The 22,573-nt window shown below is 53.5% G+C and overlaps 1 protein-coding gene across 1 annotated transcript; it reads right to left on the bottom strand.

The window, feature by feature from the left end:
* Window positions 1–492: 492 nt before the first annotated feature.
* Window positions 493–20,671, bottom strand: LOC148051161 (uncharacterized; the record flags this gene model as incomplete). Its single annotated transcript, XM_087738322.1, has 8 exons — window positions 20,558–20,671; window positions 19,311–19,441; window positions 18,876–18,996; window positions 14,297–14,411; window positions 9,918–9,998; window positions 7,586–7,803; window positions 1,013–1,193; window positions 493–676 (listed from the first exon to the last, which is right to left on the bottom strand). Coding segments are annotated over exons 3-8 (788 nt in total), but the record flags the coding sequence as incomplete, so codon positions are not given.
* Window positions 20,672–22,573: the final 1,902 nt, after the last annotated feature.

Raw genomic sequence — 22,573 nt, forward strand, 5'->3', positions numbered from 1 at the left:
GTCTGGCCCTGGTGCCCTTGCCCTGAGCTGCCAGTGGGGACCAGGAGCCACACGGTGCGGGGAGCGCTGCAAAGCACCTGCATGCCAAGAGCTGCTCACAGAGCTGCTGCCTCCGTGAGGCCTCCCCCAACCGCGCTGCCAGGCAGGACCAGACGTTGTCCCTGGGCACCATGGCAGGGGGCTGAGGCTGAGGCGGTGATGTGTGCCCCGGAGGCATTGCTGAGGGCCAGCCCGGTCTCCTCCTCGGCCTGTCCCTGGGGAGCTCCGTGCTGGTGCGTCTGGTGGTGAATGCTGGGGGCTGGCACAGGCACGGCCTGGTGGAAACCTCTTGCGTGGCCTTTCCTGGGCCCGGGGCCATTCAGCCACAGCTGCAGATCTGGCCCATGGCTCCTGTGTGCAGAGCCTCCCTCCAAAGCATCTCCCCTCACATCAGCCCCACTAACGCCCTTGCTTAGGGAGCGGCTGTTGCTGAAGTCCTGTTCTTCTCCCTACCAGGAGTGCAGCCAGCTGTGAGAGCTCTCCATCTGCCTCTTCAAAGACACGATACGGATGGTGGTGGGGAACGACCAGCAGCAGATGAAGGAGAACGTGCGGAAAAGCCTGCTCCCACCGTCCTTCCGCATGAGTGACCAGACGGAGAGCGTGGCCAAGGTACAGATTTCAAACGTGACCAGTGCTGCGGGGAAGGGCGTGCTGACACCACAGGGGTGGGCTGGGCATCAGGGAGGGGCAAGGGCTGCTGGCAGTTGGACTCTTGGCATCTGTGTCACCCCAGGGTGCAACTGCCTGAGTCACTGAGGCAGCGTTTAATTTATTGGCTAATCATTGGTTAATTTATCATCTAGAAGGCGATTAAATAGGGTTTACTACAGTATTTGTATCGATACACACAGATACGACAGGCCTAGTAATTTGTCGCGAATTTAGTGAAAGACGCACAATAGGCATATATAAAGGTACCTAGTGAAAATTCGCCTCGAGTTCAGTGAAATACTCACATCAAATGACTAACTCAGCGGGCGAAGGCTGAGTCTCGAGGAGTGAAAGGCGCCGGAGATCAACCCAGGTCCTGTTGTCGGGCCTCTGTGTGCAAACTTAACCGCTTGCAGCTCTGAGGGGCGTCCCACTCGGAGGGAGATGCTGGCGCAGCCCACTGCGGTCCAGGAGAGCTCCAAGGGTCTCACATGGTCCTGCTGTTTATAGGGTTGTGAAAGGATTGGCTTTAGGCATCAGTAAATTTCCATCCTATTGTCACAATCCGGGTCATTAATTACTGGAGTTCTGAAAAATTCCAGTGGCGCTGGTACAGATCCACCCGCACTAATCCACCTGAGTTACGACCCGGATAAAATATGTTCCCAGGATGTCAGGAGGCGACTGATTATCCCTGGTACAGACAGTGCTACTCCCACCTTAGCCATGCAAGAGTTTCTAATAAGGCCAAGGGATGCTGAACGGCCAAACTCGCTGCACAAATGCCAAGTTTGATGGGAGTTTCTGAGATGGTAAAGCAGTCCAGGAAGGGGGGGCGGGGGAGATGCACCACCACACTGTGGCAAGCCAGGTCCCTGCGCGTGCTGGCCTCACCTGCCCTCCCTCCCTTCATCCCCAGAGTATTTCTGTCACTGTAGATAACCGTAAGGGCTCTGGGCTGTGAATTGTGGGAAGAGGAGATGAAGAGAATTATCTGGGAAGTCAGTGAAGAAGGGTCAGGGCAGATAAACGTTGAGTCCTTTCTGCAGGTGATAACTCAGAAAATGGTACTCCCGCCCATGTGCTAAGAGTGGATGCTGAGAGTGATGCCCTGTTTCCCCCCGGCCATGGCTGGGCCCCACGGCCAGCTTGGCGCCAGCCCCAGTGAGGTGATTGCCACGTCACAGTGGGCAGTGGTGGCCGTGTAACCGTGATGTCACTCTGGCCTTGTGACATGGGCACCCCGGTGGGTACAAAGGGGGCTGCTCCCAGAGGCAGGGCAGCACCTGGAGGAGAACCTCAGTGGTGCTGGGCAGGAGTCTGGAGAGTACTCGCCAACGACCTGTGCTGTGTCCGCCGTGCAGAGGGGCCCCGCGGGCACCTGGCAAAGCAGGGCAGAGGAAGCTGCTTCTCTCCTCAGCGGTCCCTGGTGCCCCCCACCATATCCTGCCACGTGCTCAGCACCCAGCTGGCGCGGGCCAAGCTCGGCACAGAACTAGTGCGTGTGAGTGCACAGGACCGCTGGTGAGGGGGAGGGGGCGCAGGCGCATGAGTGCAGACGGCGGACGGTGCCCTACGCTGGGGGGAGGCTCCCGTGCCAGCTCTGGGCATCCCTGACTGTGCACGTGCGTGGCCTTCCTTTGCGTGAGAGAGCGTGGGTGCGCCTGTGTTTGCAGAGCACAAGGCGGTGCGTGGCTGTGCCCGCGGGCGTAGGGCTGTACCTGTGCCGGCACCTGCTGGGCACAGCTGCAGGTGAGCGGGGTTGTGTGCCTGTGCACAGTCGTGTGGGGGTGCGTTCCCCTGAGCCCACCCGCGTGTCCCTGTACGCTCGTGTGTCAGGGTAGGGCAGCATCCCCACAAGTGTCTGTGCCAGATAGTGCCTGCGGCCGTGCCCCCACACCCTGCCGGCTCCCGACGCGCAGGTGCAGCCATGCAGGCACAAGTGGGGAAGCAAGAGCTCTGCATGCTGCAGGAGCGCCTGACGCAGTGTTCTGCTGCGTCACAGAGGAACAAGGAGGTGCTGCGGCGTCTGGTAGGTGTGGAGCGTTCCCCTTGTCCCCGGGGGCTGGGGCTGCGAGACCTGAGCCCCTGAGCCCTCCTTTCCCCACACAGGGGAAGAAGCAGCAGGAGCTGCAGGAAACCGTGGAGCAGCTCACCATGGAGGTCAGCGTCCCCTCCTCTGCCCACCTCCCCCAGCTGCAGTCCCTGGGGCTGTGGCAGGGGCTCAGTGCCTGTGTCCGGCTCCTCTTCCCAGAAGTGTGCTGCGGCGCGGTGTTTGGAAAGCAATGGCCGGGAGCTCCAGCCGCTGGAGCGGCTGGTGGCCCAGACGAAGGTGAGTTCATAGAATCAGAGAGTGCTTGAGGTTGGACGGGACCTCTGGAGATCGTCTTGTCTTGTGCAATGCCCCTGCTCAAGCAGGGTCACTTAGAGCCAGTTGCTCCAGATGGGGACTGCGTGCAGCGTTGGGCCTGGGGGTCCCTCTGTCTGCCCGTGGTGCCTGCAGGGCTGGGAAGGCGAGGGGATGCGAGGGCAACGGCAGTGCCCGAGGGGAGCTGGGAGGGGATAATGGCAAGGGGAATGCAGTCGTGGCAGTGTCCCGCTGCCCTGATGGCTCCTTTTCTTCCCCTCCTCTCCCACAGGAGCACGTGCCAGTGGCAAGTTGGGAGTCAGCCGCGAGCCTGGAAGAGGCACAGAAGGTACAGAAGGTACAGGGGAAAAGGAGGCCCGTCCTGAACGGATCAGGGAGGGGGGTGCCAGTGGTGGGTCCATGCACCCCAGCAGCCACGGGCAGTGGTGTGGCTGGGGAAGATTTCCTCCGGGATATGGTGTCTGTGACGGAGGGATTGGGCCTGTGCAGATCCCCTGGGCTCTTGGCTGTGGCTGTGGTGCAGAGAGGAGCCTGCTGTGGGTCTGCAGGCACAGCAGTACGGCTTTGGGGAAGGGGGTGGGATGAGTGAGCCTCACTTGTGTGTCAGGGGACGCCATGCGAAACAGGAACCCAGGCATGGGCTGGAGGTGGGGTGCTGGGTAGTGCGGTGTTGGGCTCTGGCCGGTGTCATGGGGGTCATCCTCCACCCCCTGCCCCTCCTGGAGACATTCCTGTTCCCTCTTCTCTCCCAGGCAGCCCTCTTCCAGGGAAAGGCAGTGGGAGGCACAGCAGTGCAAGAGCTGATGAAGGTCTGTGACCCGCATCCCTAAATCCCTCGGGGGGTGGCCAGAGCTGCTGGGCAATGGTGTCAGCCCTAGGACACCCAGGTGCCTGCTGCCCTGGCCCTGGCCTGACCTCCCGGGCCCTGGGGACTGACTGGGCATGCCCTTTCCCAGCATGCCTCTCTGCAATGTGTCCCGCTTGCTTTGCAGAAGGAGCAGTGGTCAGAGCTGACAGAAGCTGTTCAGGAGCATGTTAAGGTCAAGAAGGTAGTGGTGACAGGGGGGAGGAGGGCTCAATGTGGTTGTGGGGGGAAGCCCCCTCAGAGCAGGCATGGCACGGAATCTTGACCGGGCCCTTTGCTTGTCCAGCTGCTCAGGAATAAGCTGCAGCGCCTCCAGGAGAGACGGGAACGCCTCCGAGAGCCAACAGCTTTGTGAGTGGCAATGGGGCCCTGATGGAAACGTGGGGCAGCGGGGTGGGGGCTGCTGAGCAGCTTCGGGCAGACCTCTGCCACTTGCAGACATCTTTCTGGCTCCTGTCCACTCCTCCAGCCTGCTCTGGAGAGCCCTTGGTCTGCTCCCGAGTGGCTCAAAACCTCTCTCAGCAATTTGGGACTCCTGGAAGCAGCTCTGCATAACTCTGAGCAGCTCCAGCAGGCGTGGGGAGGACAGGGGTGGGGGGTGGGTCTGTGCAGTGCTGGGATGCCAGGGGCGCCTGGTGCCAGCCCCAGCAGAGGCTGGGCAGCACCCTGGCTCCCTCTTGGCCCCCCAGCATGGTGCCATGCCGGCCGAGGTCTCTTCTCACAGCCCAGAACCCCATGGTGTCCATAGCAGGGGGAAGACGGCGCAGGCAGAGGAGAGAGGCGAGTCGCTGCTGCAGGAGATGGTGGCTGTGCGGCTGGTAGGACAGACAAGCCTGCTGTGGGCGTTGGGGAGGGAAGGGTCTGTGCTGTGCCAGGGGGACATGGGGGCACTGATGTCAGCGGGGATGAGGCAGGGGGTCTGAGCCCCCAAACCTCAGCAACCTCGCACACCCCAACATGTCGCTGCTGTGCCTTGGCCTGCAGGAGGAGCAGCGGGTGTCCAGGAGGCACAGGATCACTTCTTGGCTGAGGTGAGTTGCCCTGCGGGGGTTGGGGGCGGGGTGCCGGGGCTCTTCCACAGGCAGTGGGCTGTCCGTGCCAGTGGTCCAAGGGTATTAGGCAGCTTTGGACTTCTTGGGGATGAAATGTTTCAGTATTTCTTTTCTTCCAAACTTGGGGGGCATGTAGGGGGGGATTTTGGGGCCCACTGAGGAGCCGTAGAGCAGAGGCGAGAGAGATGGCCGGGTCCCTCGCCCCAGTCCTGACTGGGGGAGTGTTGTGCCCCTCACGCTGCAAGGTCCCACGGCGGTGTTCAAAGAGGGTGCTTGGAAAGAGCTGAGGGAAATTTGCCCCCTGCTCTGCCTGACTCCTCTCCTGTCCCACAGGAGACTTCTTCTGTTCCTCGCCTTCCTGCAGATCGCCGTCCTCATCCTGGTCCTGCTGAAGAGGGACAGCCTTAACTGCGTCCTGCCACCAAAGCTGGCAGCTGCCTTTGGGAGCCCCCCAGCAAGGCCCCGGTTCTTTTGAACTACAACTAGAAAGTGAATAAAGAAATCTCTGATGGTAGGACAAGTGCGTGACCTTGTCAATGAATGTCAGCTGACGAGTCGGAGGGAGGTGGCTCCCATCGCCCCACGACAGCTCTGCCTCAGACCTGAGATTCAGGTCACCAACCGATGGTGGGTCTATGCTTGGATCACCATTTCCCGAAAGATGGCAGCACAGCTTGGGTGGGGGGAAAGGCAGGTATCAGACCTTGGGGCTGAGAGAGGGGCACAAGCATCTGCCAAGGGAGCTGCATCCAACCAGGAGTGCTCCCCACTGGCTTCTCTGGCAACAAAGCCCTGGTGCATGCTCCCACCAGGGGGCAGAAACAACTTCCATGTCTGGAAATCCCCATTTATCAAAGGCTGTTAGCAGAGATGGGGCTGTCCATGAGCACCAGACCCACATGAAGGCCTGGGAACAGCAAAGGCCCCTGGCCTGTCCCCACCACAGCATGCCCGCTCCAAAGCCTGGAGCCGCCTGCTGGACAGGAGGCCGCTCTACCTTCCCCTGGCCTGCGGACGTGAAACACAGACCTCCAGCTGTCAGGGCTGGGGCTGGCGACCCTGGGGGCAGCAGCAGGAACCGCTCTGACCCTGCTGGTGGGGCTGGCCCTGGGCTGAGCACTCAGACCCAGGGCTGGGGACTGGGCCATGGCGGGGCCCGTGGGTGGTGAGGCCTGCAGGTCCCTCCCTCCAGGCCCGTCCGCACTGGGAGATACCTGCTCCTGCTCCTGCAGCTCGCCTGGCCCTGGCCCTGTGTCCTGGTTTGGGCTGGGATAGAGTTAATTTTCTTCTTAGTAGCGGGTATAGTGTTGTGTTTTGGATTTAGGATGAGAATAATGTTGATGATACACTGATGTGTTGGTTCTTGTCAAGTAGTGCTAAGCTGGTGCTAAATAGGTGCTAAGTGGTGCTCACACTGGTCAAGGACTTTTCAGCTTCCCCTGCTCTGCCGGATGCATGAGAAGCTGGGAGGGAGCACAGCCAGGGGGGCTGACCCAGACTGGCCAAAGGGCTATTCCATACCGTATGGCGTCATGCTCAGTATATAAACTGGGGGAAGAAGAAGGAAGGAGGGACGTTTGCAGTGATGGTGTCTGTCTTCCCAAGTAACCGTTACACGTGATGGAGCCTTGCTTTCCTGGGGATGGCTGAACACCTGCCTGCCGATGGGAAGCAGTGAATGAATTCCTTGCTTTGCTTTGCTTGCGTGCGCAGCTTTTGCTTTACCTCTTAAACTGTCTTTATCTCAACCCATGAGTTTTCTCGCTTTTACTCTTCCGATTCTCTCCCCCATCCCAGTGAGGGGGGAACGAGTGAGCGGCTGGGTGGTGCTTAGTTGCTGGCTGGGGTTAAAGCACAACAGGTCCGCTAGAGCTGAATCGGGTGGACTCTCTCAGCCAGGAGGCTTGTCCTATCCCAGCCTGACGGATGTGGCTGCTGCTGTTGCCGTGTGTGTTCAAGAGACTTCTGCTGCATTCCAAAGAGCCAGATACACAAACGCACACACAGACTTACACAATTAACGTGAACGGCCACACAGATTGACAGGAACGGCAACACAGTTGACACGGCGTAGTTGAGAGGGCTTTAAACTAGATGCGAAGGGGGAAGGGGATAAAACCTGGCTTGCTTGGGATGAGCCTAGGGGTGGCACACCTGTGTTGGTGAAGAGATCGATAGCACAACTGAAGTGCATTTACACCAATGCACGCAGCATGGGCAATAAACAGGAGGAGCTGGAAGCCACTGTGCGGCAGGAAAACTATGATGTGGTCGCCATCACAGAAACGTGGTGGGATGACTCACATAACTGGAGTGCTGCAATGGATGGCTACAAGCTCTTGAGAAGGGACAGGCTAGGAAAGAGAGGGGGAGGGGTAGCCCTGTATGTTAGGGAGTGTTTTGACTGTCTAGAGCTTAACGACAGTAATGATAAGGTTGAGTGCTTATGGGTAAAGATCAGGGGGAAGGCTAACAAGGCAGATATCGTGGTGGGAGTCTCTTACAGACCACCTAACCAGGACGCGGAACCAGATGAAGTAGTCTACAAGCGGTTGGCTGAAGTCTCGCAATCCCGAGCCGTTGTTCTCGTGGGAGGCTTCAACTTACCAGATATCTGCTGGAAATACAAGACAGCAGAGAGGAAGCAGTCTCGGAGGTTCCTGGAGTGTGTGGGAGATAACTGCCTGACGCAGCTGGTAAGCGAGCCAACCAAGGGAGGTGCCCGGTGGACCTGCTGTTCACGAACAGAGAGGGCCTGGTGGGCGACGTGGTGGTCGGAGGCTGTCTTGGGCTCAGCGACCATGAAATGATAGAGTTTTCAATTCCTGGAGAAGTAAGGAAGGGGGTCAGCAAGACCGCTACCCTGAACTTTAGAAGGGCAGACTTTGGGCTGTTCGGGAGTCTGGTTAACAGAGTCCCTTGGGAAGCAGTCCTGAAGGGCAACGGAGTCCAGGAAGGCTGGACGTTATTCAAGGAGGAAATCTTAAAGGCGCAGGAGCAGGCCGTCCCCGTGTGCCGCAAGTCGAGCAGGCGGGGGAGAAGACCGGCCTGGCTGGACGGAGAGCTTTGGCTGGAACTCAGAAAAAAAAGGAGAGCCTACCGCCTTTGGAAGAAGGGGAGGCGACTCAGGGGGACTACAAAGATGTTGTGAGGATATGCAGGGAGAAGATCAGAAAGGCGAAGGCGCAGCTGGAACTTAAACTGGCCACCGCCGTTAAAGACAACAAAAAAAGTTTTAATAAATATGTTAGTGACAAAAGGAGGACTAAGGAGAATCTCCCTCCTTTGTTGGATGCAGAAGGTAACCCGGCCACAAAGGACGAGAAGGCAGAGGTACTTAATGGGAAAATCGAACGTACAATGGACTGTTAAAGACTACACTAAAAGCAATGGGCGGTGGAACATTCAAACATTGGGATACACATTTAGCAAAGGCCACCTGGTTAGTCAACACTAGGGGATCTGCCAATCGAGCTGGCCCTGCCCAGTCAAGACTTTGACGTACTGTAGAGGGGGATAAAGTCCCTGTAGCGCACCTAAAAAATATGACGGGGAAGACAGTCTAGGTTACTCCTGCCTCAGGCAGAGGTAAACCCATCCGTGGGATTGCTTTTGCTCAAGGACCTGGGTGCACTTGGTAGGTGATGCGGGAGGATGGGGAATTCTGATATATACCTCAAGGGGATTTGATTTGGGGTGAAAATAGCCAATGAACTGAATTGTAGAATGGTAGTTGCTATATAATACCGGATGTCATCACTTCAATGATTACTATGTGCCATATCAACAGTATACAGTAAGAATCACCCAGATTAATGAAGAATGAACTTTGAGGAAACCGAGCAAAGTGCAGTGGTGATGGAACCAGAACTGGCTTCAGCATGCAACAATCCAACACCACACACCATCTCTCCTGCCCTGAAAGACTGTTATGACAGATGGAGCCCAAAGTCATGGACTAAATCAACTCAACAAACATTTTAGAGGGATAGCCTATAGACTAAGGAAATTATGTCTCTCTCTGTGTGTGTGTGTGTGTAAAAGTGGTAGTGATTAATTGGAATGTATTCGAAAGCGTAAGACCTGGGCATGACGTATATGGTATGGAATAAGGGGTGGATACTGTCCTGGTTTGGGCTGGGATAGAGTTGATTTTTTCTTCCCAGTAGCTGGTAGAGTGCTGTGTTTTGGATTTAGGAGGAGAATAATGTTGATAACACACTGATGTTTTGGATGTTGCTAAGTAGTGATTACACCAGTCAAGGACTTTTTAGCTTCCCACACTCTGCCCGGTGCACAAGAAGCTGGGAGGGGGCACAGCCACGACAGCTGACCCAGACTGGCCAAAGGGCTGTTCCATACCATATGATGTCATGCTCAGTATGTAAACTGGGGGGGAGTTGGCCAGGGGGCAGTGATCGCTGCTCGGGAACAGGCTGGGCATCGGTCGGTGGCTGGTGAGCAACTGTATCGTGTATCACTTGCTTTCTATATTATTATTGTATATTATTATTGTTATTGTTATTGTTATTGTTATTGTTATTGTTATTGTTATTGTTATTGTTATTGTTATTGTTATTATTGCTCCTCCTCCTCCTATTCTACTTCATTTTACTTCAATTATTAAACTGTTCTTATCTCAACCCATGAGTTTTCTGACTTTCACCCTTCCAGTTCTCTCCCCCATCCCACTGGGGTGGGGGGAGTGAGCGAGCGGCTGGGTGGTGCTTAGTTTCTGGCTGGGGTTAAACCACAACAACCTGTCTGAACAAACTGTTCTTTTAGGCAAAACACCATTATTCACATTGAAAACAGCAGAAAATGCTACTGCTTCTGCCCATTCCTGCTACAAAACGACCATAATCACCTCTTAGAAACAACCAGGAAAAAATAATACACACATACACACAAGCACACACATCTCTATACCTAGACCTACCTGAGTGTGAAAAGCTGAGCTGTGACTTGCAGGAGAAGCGTGCTCCTGTGAGACTTCTCGTCCTTGCTCTCCTCCCATCAGCTAGAAATGTGATGAGAAACAATTTCACAAGTTAAGCCCGAAAAGCAGTCGTGCGGTACGAAAAATGCTCATGCAGAACATCCATTTGCTTCAATATACATGTTGTCTCTGTGAACAGCTGCCTCTACATACACCATCACAAAATATCAAACCACTGCAGAAAAAAAAATAAAAAGAATACATCTTTTACTAAGCATCAAGCAAGCTTATAGTTCTGCTTCATTAGGAGCAGTTTAGCTGATACTCAAAGTAAAACTAAAAATAACGAGAAGCATAACCAAGGTTGTCTTTCAGTCTGTAAAAACACCCACAATGAAAGAGCCCTAACAAGTTAAACCAATTCTGAGTCTTGGATCTCAGGCCCAAGAGAAACCTGCAGCCCAATGAAGAAGATGATTGAAAAAGAAAAGGCAGTGGCTCGCTCAGTGCATGACTTGCCGCAGTACACAGCAGAGGCTTTAGCAGAAAGAGACCATTTCTGATTGACAGCATTTAATCTAGAAATGATTGAATGGGTGAGGAGGGGAAAAAAAAAAATTACCACCACCTTCTTTTCATCATGAATTCCCAGAGCAGGCATGTGCCTTTAGATGTGCACACAAATATTCTCCGTTCTGGAATTTAAAATACCTTAAAGTTGGGAACAAGGTGGACATTTGCTCATTTTCATCCCAAGAGACGTAATTCGGCTTTGCTCTGGATGGGCAATGGTGCTCCACTTACAATCTTGTGCTACTACGGTGCATAAAGCCTCCACATCCCACCCTGAGATTAGAACCATCTTTAGGATTATTTTGTAAAAATTCCTTGGATAAAATTAAGCAGTATCAACACAGTAGCACCTTAGATAGCAACTATCTTTAACCTCAGGACCTGGAAGAATGATGGAGAAGATCATGCTGGGTGCCACTGAAAGACTTGTAAAGAACAATGCAATCATCAGGCACAGTCAAGACGGGTTCACAAAGGGCAAGCCCTGTCTAACTAATTTGATATCCTTCTACGATAAGGTCACCCGCCTAGTGGGTGAAGGGATGGCGGTGGATGCAGTTTTTCTGGGTTTTAGTAAGGCTTTTGGCACTGTCCCTCACAGCATCCTTCTGGACAAGTCACCCAGCTGTGAGATGAGCAGGTAGACGGTGCGCTGGGTGAAGAACTGGCTGAACGGCAGGGCTCAAAGGGTTGCAGTGAATGGGGCTCCATCTGGCTGGCAACCAGTCACCAGCGGTGCTCCTCCGGGCTCAATTCTAGGGCCAGTTCTGTTCAATCCTTTTCTCAATGATCTGGATGCAGGAGTTGAATGCGCCCTTAGGAAGTCTGGGGATGATACGGAAGTGAGGATTGTGTGCGGTTCTGGGCCTCACCATTTCAAAAGGATGTCAAAGTACGTGAATGCGTGCCGAGAAGGGCAGCAAAGCTGAGGAAGTCGCTGGAAGGTGTGTCCTATGAGGAGCGGCAGAGGACACTGGGCTTATCTATTTTGGAGAGAAGGAGGGTGAGGGGCGACCTCACGGCTCTCGACAGCTTCCTGAGGAGGGGAAGTGGAGCGGGAGGTGCTGATCTCTTCTCCCTGGTACCCAGTGCCAGGACGTGTGGCACTGGCTCAAACCTGCGTGAGTCAGGGGAAGTTCAGACTTGACATGAGGAAACATTTCTTTACCGAGAGGGTGGTTAAACCCTGGAACAGGCTTCCTGGAGAGGTGGTCGATACCTCCTGCCTGTCAGTATTTAAGAGGCAATTGGACAATGCCCTTAATGCCATGCTTTAACTTTTGGTCAGCCCTGAAGTGGTCAGGCAGCTGGTGATCAATGGAGGTCCCTTCCAACTCAACGAGGCATTAAGTACCTCAGCCTTCTCTTCATCCTTCATGGCAATGTTTCCCTCCACATCTAACAAAGGAGGGAGCTTCTCCCTGGCCCTCCTTTTGTCGCTGATGTATTTGTAAAAACATTTTTTGTTATCTTTGACGGAGGTGGCCAGTTTAAGTTCTAGCTGGGCCTTTGCCTTTCTAATCTTCTCCCTGCATAACCTCACAACATCCCTGTAGTTCTCCTGAGTCACCTGCCCCTGTTTCCAAAGGCGGTAAGCTCTCCTTTTTTTCCTGAGTTCCAGCCAAAGCTCTCTGTTCAGCCAGGCCGGTCTTCTCCCCTGCCTGCTCGACTTACAGCACATGGGGACGGCCTGCTCCTGCGCCTTTGAGACTTCCTTCTTGAATAACATCCAGCCTTCCTGGACTCCTTTGTCCTTCAGGACTGCCTCCCAGGGGACTCCGTTAACCAGACTCCTAAACAATCCAAAGTCTGCCCTTCTAAAGTTCAGGGTAGTGGTTCTGCTGACCCCCTTCCTTACTTCTCCAAGAATTGAAAACTCTAGCATTTCATGGTCGCTGAGCCCAAGACAGCCTCCGACTACCACATCACCCACCAGGCCTTCTCTGTTTGTATACAGCAGGTCCAGCGGGCACCTCCCTTGGTTGGCTCGCTTACCAGCTGCGTCAGGAAATTATCTTCCACACGCTCCAGGAACCTCCTACATGTTACTGTATTTTATTTTATTATATTTTCTTTAGGGTTATTTTTTACTATTTTATTTTATGTTGGTTTATGTTATTTTATGTTTCATTGGTTTATGTTTTTTATTTTATGTTATTTTATCTTATTTTATGCTATTTGATGCTATTTTGCTGTATCTCTTTCAGAGCCGATGCTCACAAGCATTAACACAATGCGCATGTGTAGCCAGGAGCAGGCTGATGTGTTCTTCAGTTTAGCTTGAAAAGTCATCCCTTGCAGTGTGGCAAAGGAAAGCCACAGAAAGGAGCAGCAGGAATACGGGCCTAGCAGTCCCTCATTTCTGTACAGTGCAGAAGAACTTGAATGAGGATGGGCACCGACCACACAAAACACTCCCATGCTGCCTGGGAGGACTACCAGCAAGGTACTGAGCATGGACATGCCTCCAACATTGGTAAAACTCCTCAGGTGGATTCCTTGGAGGAGTCTGGGCTGCTGCCTGTGAAATTCAGCTGTCTCCAGGGGAGCCCAAACATTCTGGAGATGCCTCTGAGGATTCCTGAGGACCTACCAGGCATGGACCTGCCTGCAACACCAAGAAAAGTCTTCAGCTAACTATCTAGGAAAATTGCGGTGCTGCTACCAGGGACTTGAGCTGTCTCTAAGGAAAATGGAAACACTCCGGCAGACGGATGGGAAAAGTCCTGACGCAGAAACAGGAATGCACCGGCCCCCAACATACAGAATGATCTTTGGGTAGCTACCTTAGAAGATTCTGAGGCTGCTATCTGGGAATTCTCTTGCCTCAAGGGGAAACCAAAAGACTCTGGGAAATTCCTGGGAGGAGTTCCAGAGAGCTCTCCGGCATGGACTTGCCTCCAACATACACCATACTCTTTGCGTCTCTACTCTGGTGCAGTCTGGGGCTGCTACCCAGGACTTCAGCTCCCTCCACAGCAGGACAAAACACTATCAGGAATCAAGGACACAGTAGCAACCAAGAGGATGGCAGCAGTCAATAAGGGCAGCCATCAATCCTATAGCAACGACCAGTCTTTTAGCAATCAGCAACAGAACAGCAGCAACCAAATAGGTGCATACTACTGCAGGTTACTACAAACTTATCATTAGGGAGGGAACTTATCCTCAAAATAGCAGCAGATATACTGACGATAGATTCCTTATATGGAGACAGAATACCGGTATAAAGTGAGATAGACAGATTTCAGAAAGGGCCAAAGCATCCCAGAGGGGAGGACAAACCGATCCCAGAGGGGACCCAGCCCTCCCAGAGGCGGGCAGATAAACCTAACCAACTCCAAAAGCCAGCCCAAAGGGGGAGCAATAACCTGACAGACAGAGTCTCACTTCACAGGTCATCTGGAGCTGTCTGGATTCTCAGTACTTAGCTGTGCTTCAAAGCAGCCAGCTGCACGTTTCAAGGATGCTGCTGGTCGCTAGGCTCAGCTCCCGGGCTCGCAGGAATGTTCTTCTGCCAGGTCACTTCTCCTTCCAACCACTCGCGTTTAATGGCTGCTCACACCTGCCTGCTCCTGCCCTATCAGCTCCTCAGGCACCAGGGACCTCACAAGCACCTGCACAGCAGGAGCGTCCTCACTTCCAACATCCCAGCTTTTTCCCCTCCATCTCTATCTTTCATCTCCCTGTGCTCTCCTCTCTCTCAGGCGCCTTCCTCACCCACTCCACCACCTCCCAATGCCTCTGTCTGTCTCCGTGTTTGTGTCGCAGATGTTACCTCAGAAGCATTGTCCCAGCCAGTTTACCTGCATCTTCTTCTCTTCTGCCTGTGCTCTCATCGTGACTGCGCCAGCTGTCTGATGGACTTTTGACCTCAAAGGGCATTTCGTCCTGCCTCCCTTCTGCTGTGAAATCCTGCTCCTGCAAGAGAAGTGACAGTCAGTCAGGGTCACCTCTGTCGCATCTTACCTGCATCTTCCTGAGCTGGACAGCTGCTGGGACCTGTCACCATCAGCCCCGGCTCTGCTTGAAGTCTTCTCCTGGCACAGGCGTAGCTCTGGCTGTGCTTGGGGCGGGCCATGCTTCCTGAAGGAGGACAGCAACACTCACAGTTACTCCTGGGCAGTTTCCAGCTGGGAAAAGCTGATTTGAGGCAGGTTTGCCACAGGTCCTGAGCCTGGTCCGGGTGTGCTCCTTGTCCCCCAGCTCGGCCACAGGTCCCACATTTGGCTCCCTCCAGCAGGAGTGTGGAAAGCCCCTTCCCAGCTGGGAGTGCCAGGCCCAGGGCATGGGGCAGAAACAGCCCCCTCCCCCAAGCACCCCAGCTCCCAGCTGGCCTCTGCCCCCAAACTCCTAAAATTCCAAACAGGCTCGCCCCCTAACTTAATTATCTTCAGTTTTAAGAAAAGAAACTGTGTACTGCCAGATTCAGTAGTCCGACTAAGACTGTTAGAGGGCGATTTGGGCTTCAGCTCCAGAACAAAAGAGAATTACAGAATCCCAGCCACCACTGCCATGATCGTCTTGTCACTGACCCACAAACACTGCATTGTAAACAAATCAAACAACTAATAAAAAGTACCCTCTCCCCGCCAAATCTTTGTTTCCCTCAGAACTTTAGACTGCCGCAGTAATAATCATGCTTTGAGTCTCTAATTACACCTGACAACCCTCCAAAGCTCCTGTCCTTAGACAAACACACACCATCCTGTGGGACAGGACAACACAGGGTCAGCCAGTATGACTGGCAGTGGCACATGAGGTACTTGTGTCCGAAAACACTCGCTAAGTCCCTGATCCCATGAGACCAAAGATTTTCTACTTTTTCCTAAGAAGTTCAGGCCCTTCTAGGGATCTTTAAAAGATCCTGACCTTAAAATGGCAACAATTTGGGCACAGGGGACGGGTCAAGTCATTTGTTTTAGTGTTCTCAGAAAACCTGAGGCATGTGTTTTATCTATTCCAAAACTATTTTTCCCTTTTCTTCACATTTCTCCCCCAAAAGAGAAAAAAAAAGCCAAGGAGTAACAGCATCAGGACATTTAAAATGCTCTGCTAATACAGGAGGTTTCCAATAAGCAGGCCAGAGGAATAGATGCAGCAAGCTGGAAGCTGCAAGGCACACACCAGCAGCGTGCTACAGGGAACAGCCAGTGCCCATCGGCACCCTTGTTCTGACAGACGGCCATGGCTGAAGACAAGTCTGCTCGGTCAGGACGCTGACCGTCCACTGCACCCACACCCAGCCCTGACCAAAACGGGACAGAGAGAGGCGCAGAGTGACTGCCCAGAAATGGCGTTTGGCTCACGGGGCGTGCAGGGCAACAGGGACCCAGACAAACTGGTAACAAGTCCTCGTGGTCACCTTTTGCTCCTTTTTGCCTCCCAGGTGATGCTGGTCAAGCTCCAGGCACCTGCAACCATTCGCCGTACACAACTCCTCTGACGCTGGATATCTGATACACGTTTAATAAAACAAGGTACCGTCACAGATTTTGTCTGTTCACCTTGAGCTGGGGGTGATACCCTGCTGTCGTGGTTTAACCCCAGCCAGCAACTCAGCACCATGCAGCCACTCGCTCACTCCCCCCTTGGTGGGATGGGGGAGAGAATCAGAAGGGTAAAAGGGAGAAAACTCGTGGGCTGAGATAAGAACAGTTTAAAACTGAAGTAAAATAAAATAGAACAGTTATATAGGTAAAGCAAAAGCTGCGCACGCAAACAAAGCAAAACAAGGAATTAATTTGCTACTTCCCATCAGCAGGCAGGTGTTCAGCCATCCCCAGGAAAGCAGGGCTCCATCACGCGTAATGGTTACTTGGGAAGACAAACACCATTGCGCCAAATGTGTCTGCCCCCCTTCCTCTTTCTTCCCGCCTCTTTCTTCCCCCATACTGAGGATGACGTCATATGGTGTGGAATGACCCTTTGGCCAGTCTGGGTCAGCCCCTCTGGCTGTGCTCCCTCCCAGCCCACCCCCCCCCACCCCCCCACCCCGGCACCTGGCAGAGCATGGAAAGCTGAAACGTCCTTGAGCAGTTAGCAACCATTTAGCAACAGCTTAGCACTACTTAGCACTACTTAGCAAGAACCACAACATCAGTGTGTTATCAACATTATTCTCATTCTAAACCCAAAACACAGCACTACACCAGCTACTAAGAAGAAAATGAACTCTATCCCAGCTGAAACCAGGACACCTGCAGAAAGCGAAAATTTTCCACTGAGGAAAACTATGAACCACCTGTGTTCTGGGAAAGGAATTTGGAAGGGAGCTAAAAGATAGAAGAGTATTTGTTTTATTAAAGAACCGTGGAAAACTCATGGCTATGCCCTTGAAGAAGAGCTAGTGGACTGATAAAAGGGAACATCTTGGCACCAAAGGCTGGATGGTGGCCAGACAAACATGAGGTCTGATAAAACTGCAGTAACTGGGTGAAAGGGAAATGTGGTGAGGGGAGATCGCGACCACCAACTCAATTCAGGACCGAAAAGACTTGCCCCCCGACACCTGAAAGGAGCATGCCTACTAATTTGCATAGCAAGTGAGGCTAATTTTAATATAACCAATAGTGTATGAGATGTTAATCACTAACCAGTCGGTGTAAAATTAGGCAGGATTATACTAATCATGTAGTAATATAAATATGCTGTAATTATTTAGGAAGGTGTGCTAGCTTTGTGGATTTACCACCTAGCACCCACCTCTACGCAGACCTGAAATAAAACACCTCTGCTTTCTGTGTTAATTGGCATCTGCACACCGGGCGAATGACCCCACTTTTGGGACAACAGGGGGAAGGTGCGTGCGTGGGTGAGGAAGATCTGCTTTCTCCATTTAAACACTGCAGGATTCGGACAAGAGGATGGCACTGAAATCAAAAGGGTAAGCGACCAAGAAGGCTCCAACTGCACATTTCCACCTGATTGCCTTAAAGAAAGCAGACTTTGGATCCCCACTGCTCACTTCACCCTGGAGTAGTCCCACTCCTTGTCCGAAAGCTACTGTGCGCCTGGCTGAGGACAGATGTAGCACTCACAGAAAGAAATCAGAGCTAAACCCAGAACTTTCCCTGGTCAAGTTTTCTTGGAAAACTTCTTTCCTGGATTGTTTTAAAACCTGTAACTGCAAGAAAACACCTCTGACGAGCTGACTGGAACTTCCCAGTTGTGGTGAAACCATCCGCCCTCTGTGCAGCCATTTCCCAAGAGCCAGCAGCACAGCTTGGGTGGGGGAAAGGCAGGTGTCAGACCTTGGGGCTGAGAGAGGGGCACAAGCATCTGCCAAGGGAGCTGCATCCAACCAAGAGCGCTCCGCACTGGCTCCTCTGGCAACAAAGCCCTGGTGCGTGCTCCCACCAGGAGGGAGAAACAATTTCCAACATTTCCCTCATTTCCCAGGGATTCCCAGGGCCATAGAATGATAAAATGCTTTGGGACGGAAGGGACCTTTAAAGGCCATCTAGTCCATCCCCCCTGCAACCGGCAGGGACATCTACAACTAGAGCAGGTTGCTCAGAGCCCCATCCAGCCTGGCCTTGAATGTTTCCAAGGATGGCGCATCTACCACCTCTCTGGGCAACCTTTCCAGTTTCACCACCCTCATTGTAAAAAATTTCTTCCTTAGATCTAGTCTGAATCTACCCTCTTTTAGTTTAGAACCATTCCCCCTTGTCCTATCACTAGTCCCTGCTAAAAAGTCTGTCCCCATCTTTCTTATAAGCCCCCTTTAAGTATTGAAAGGCTGCAATACGGTCTCCCCGCAGCCTTCTCTTCTCCAGGCTGAACAACTCCGGCTCTTTCAGCCTTTCCTCATCGCAGAGGTGTTCCAGCCCTCTCATCATTTTTATGGACCTCCTCTGGACCCGCTCCAACAGGTCCATGTCCTTCCTGTGCTGAGGAAAAGAGATACCATCAAGAGCTACCTTTCTGTGGCACCACACAGTTCAACTACCCATGGTGCACAGGGTCATCCTTAAGGAAAATAATACAACCCGTCAGCCTAGGAGTCAGACGGGTAGGGAGGGAGGGCAAAAGGAAGAAGGATGACAGTACGTCAAGGGTGCGGAGAAGATAACGCATGCTTGTCCAGCTTAAAGCCAGCACGTACAAGGAGACCACTGCCATGGCCTCCATAGAAGGACACAGTCCATTCCACTTCCCACCCACCACCAAGCTCTCTTGTGGTCGCACTATACACTTTTAAGTCCTTTTGAAGTTCTGTGTCTCATAGAAAACACCTGGCTAAGTCTGGGTGCCATCACGGAACACCCCAGCATTCACTCTAGATTGTCAGTACACCAACATTCAGGGATGAGCACCAGCCACATCCGTCGCCTTTGGGCATTCCCAAAATCCAAGCCTGCTGGTGAAGCCCTTACTCACCGGAGTCATTCCTCATTGTGGACACCACTCCTCTCAGGAACAGAGGGGAAAGCTCTGGATGACAAAGGATGTCAGGACGTGCTCCAGAAAGAGAAGACCCGTGCAAGAAGATCCCCGCCACCTAATTGCAAACAAATAATTCTAGCTCAATGAAGTGAGTACCCAAAACAAAACAGAACAGCATCCACCATCCAAACTGTTTCAGTGGGAGTTTTAACTGCCGTAGAGCTGCAGGCTGATGACCTTACCATCATTGTTACAGGGCCCCAGTTCACAGCAATTACCAAGGCCCTTTGGAAAGGCTCAGATGCGTGTCACCTCCTCTGAAGAGGACCTGCTGCTTCCCTGTTGCCAGTGTTAGCAGCAGAGCCCTCTGGCTCTACAACCCACCCTTTCCCCCTTTGCATGCAGGAGTGATTGGCTTTCAGCCGCTACCTTAATGGCTCTCTTGGCCATGCTCTTCTTCCGTCTTGTTTCCCACCGTATCAGTCAGGGTGGGCTTCTTGTCATTCTACACTGAGCCCAACTTCTCAGCAGGAGGACTACACTGCTGTCCCCATGCTTACCTATTGCAGAATATGGGAAAGAAATGATAATTAGCAAATAGTAATTCTCCCTGGAGCCCATACCTATCTAGTCTATAGCCTACAGCTCTGAAGGTACAGACCAGCCTCTATTTCCTCTATCTACTTACTCAATGATGTGTCCAGAAAGCCAAATCATAATTATCTTTAACAGAGAATGCAACTGGGGGAGAAAGAGGAAAAAAGAAAAGGTGGAGAAAAGGAGAAGTGTAGGCACACAACTGAAAAAGAAAGGTCCAAGTGATCCCAAAGACCAACTCAGCCCACCTTGCTTTTACTGGCAAGAAGTTGTACAGCTTGGAGGAAAAAAAGCTGACTTTGATGCACACAGGTGTCGGAGTTCAGATGTGAAACAGCAGAAAAGCCTTGACACATCTCCTTTTCACTGTCCTCCTACCTGTGTGCATACTGGGAATTCCTCGTTTCCCTGAAGTCCTCCCAGGCTAACAGGGATGTGGCATCTGTCCAGTCCACGTGCCACTACGAGGAACAGTTTTGACCACTAAGGGGGTAGAAAACAACTGCATCTGCAGAAGCAAAGGGGCAGCCACACCTCAGCTTCAGAGATGCCCAAAGCTGCCCTGAGCCGCAGGAGCCCCTGGCACCCTGGCATTTGCTTGGCCCTGAAGCCCTGCGGGGCCTGCCAGCACCGGGGACCCCCGGGGACAGAAGCCAAGGACAGTGGTCAGCCCCTGTGGGGAAAGTGACAGGGCTCTGTCCTCCCTTCTGGCCGCAGGAGGATGCCCTGGGCAGGCCGTCTCTCCTCCTCACCGCCCGGGGGAAGGCAAGGCCTGAGGAAGGCCCTGGGCGCTGGGCTCAGCACAGGAGGTGGGACCGGGGGCAGAGCCCCGTCTCCTGCCAGCTGCCGGCCTGGCCGAGGCCAGCGGCTCCCGTCACGCAGCTCCTCCTGCCCAGGGCTGTGGCTGGAGCACAGACAGACCCACAATTTCGGAAAGACTTGCCAATCCGAGCAAATCCAGGGCAGCTCCCCTTCCTTCCTCTTCCCTGCCCTTCTTCCCCTTTCCCTCCCCTCCCTCCCTGCGCAGGCTCAGACCCCCCGAGCAGACCGAGGGACGGCAGAGCTGTGCACACACATACCTTGCGCTGCTGAGAGAGCAGCTCCCGGCGCCATGGCCCTTCTGGAGGCCGTCTCTCCTCAGGCCCCGTGTCCCGGCGGGCTGAGGAGCTGCTGCGCTGCGGGGGGCAGCGGGCGCAGGGCGGCTCTGGGAGGAGAGGCCTGGGCTGCCTGAGCCTGCCCGGCAACAGCCGCCCCATTGGCCATGGCTGAGCCAATCAGCGGAGCCGGAGGCGGCCTGTCAGTCCCAGCCGGGCTGGGGCCTCCCTGCCCACGGGCCCGCCATGGCCCAGTCCCCCGCCCTGGGCCCGAGGGCTCAGCCCAGGGCCAGCCCCAGCAGCAGGGTCAGAGCGGTTCCTGCTGCTGCCCCCAGGGTCGCCAGCCCCAGCCCTGACAGCTGGGGGTGGGTGTTTGATGTCCGCAGGCCAGGGGAAGGTAGAGCAGCCTCCTCTCCCACAAGCGGCTCCAAGCTTTGGAGCAGGCATGCTGTGGTGGGGACAGGCCAGGGGCCTTTGCTGTCCCCATGCCTTCGTGTGGGTCTCATGCTGATGGACAGCCGCATCTCTGCTGACAGCCTTTGATAAGACACGGAAGTTGTCTCTTTCTTCAGGTGAGAGCACGCACCGGGGCTGTGTTGCCAGAGGAGCCAGTGGGGAGCGCTCCTGGCTGGATGCAGCTCCCTTGGCAGCTGCTTGTGCCCCTCTCTGGGCCCCAAGGTCTGACACCTGCCTTTCCCCCCGCCCAAGCTGTGCTGCCGGCTTTTAGGAAACGGGGGTACCGAGGGCGGATGGTTTTACCCCAGCTGGGAAGTTCCAGTCAGCCTGTCAGGGATTTTTTCCTGCCTGGTTCTGGCAGTAACAGTTGGGGTTTTTTCTTTAAATGTATTTTTTCCAAGGAAACCTCACCAAGGCAAGTTCAGGGTTGAGCTCTGATTGCGTTCTGTGTGGATTGTGTCTGTCCTCAGCCAGGCACACGGTAGCTTTCAGATGAGCAATGGGACTATTCCAGGGTGAAGTGAGCAGTGGGGATCCCAGGCCTGTTGTGTGTAAGGCAATCAGGTGAAAATGTGCAGTTAGAGCTGTCTGCCTTGATGACCCTTTTGTCTGCAGTGCTCCCTTCTAGTTCTCTGTAATGCTCACTTCTACTACTCGGCTCCATCACGTTTAAATTTCTGTAAATTGATGCTGCGCTTTGCAACTGTTTCTACTTGATTCTTCCCAGGTTTGAAAATTCCCTCTTCAGGTCTCTCTTCTCTCCTCTGTCCCACAGAACCATATTTGACTGCAGGGGCTGCAGAGTCTGTGTTTCCTCCCCGCGGTGAGGAAAACATGGACATGAAAAAGAAAGAGATAGTGATTCTGAAAAGACCCCTTTCTTTGTGCTCCTTTTCACATTCAGTTGCCTATTGTGCGTTCTTAAATGCTGTGAGTTACTCTGAGTCTTAGCAATCCCTTGTTTGCATGCTCAGGAGGTGCATCAGAAACTCTGCTTGGGCATTGCTTATGCCAGTCAAGTAACCATAGCCCTTTCTGGACAAATAGCTGCTGGGTGAGTTAGTTCCTCAGCCATAACGGCAGGGTTTCTGTTGGCATCTGCCAGAACTCGGGAGCAAACCCTGCTGATGAAAACCCTCAGGAGAAAAGGAAGGCTGGAGAGAGCAGAACAGATCCGTAGAGCTGCGCTGCTTTCCCCCCGATGGTGTCACACCTCCTGGCACGGCGACTGGGTAAGGGTGCTCTCAGGGTGTTTTGTCACCTTTTCCAATGCTCACCACCAGAGAGCTGACGGCCCTGGGGGAAGGGCAGGACCCCCTTCTTTGTGCACCCCAGGATCTTGTCATGCTGCATAAGCTCCTGTGCAAGCAGAAGTGGCTGAGAGTTGACTTCTTCAAGGAGGCTGGTGTGGGCATGAGGAAGATGCCAGGAGCAAACTTCCTTCAAGTCACCAAAGGGGTCTGTAGGGAGCAGAACGGGAGTGACCTGCTGCCACTGCCCTGTGTCCTTGCGTGCAGAGCCAGGCTGGTTCCAGTGGAGGCAATG

Source organism: Nipponia nippon, unplaced genomic scaffold, assembly GCF_047370975.1.
Source record: "Nipponia nippon isolate SJK-2023a ecotype South Korea unplaced genomic scaffold, ASM4737097v1 scaffold_65, whole genome shotgun sequence".
NCBI classification, from domain to species: Eukaryota; Metazoa; Chordata; class Aves; order Pelecaniformes; family Threskiornithidae; genus Nipponia; species Nipponia nippon.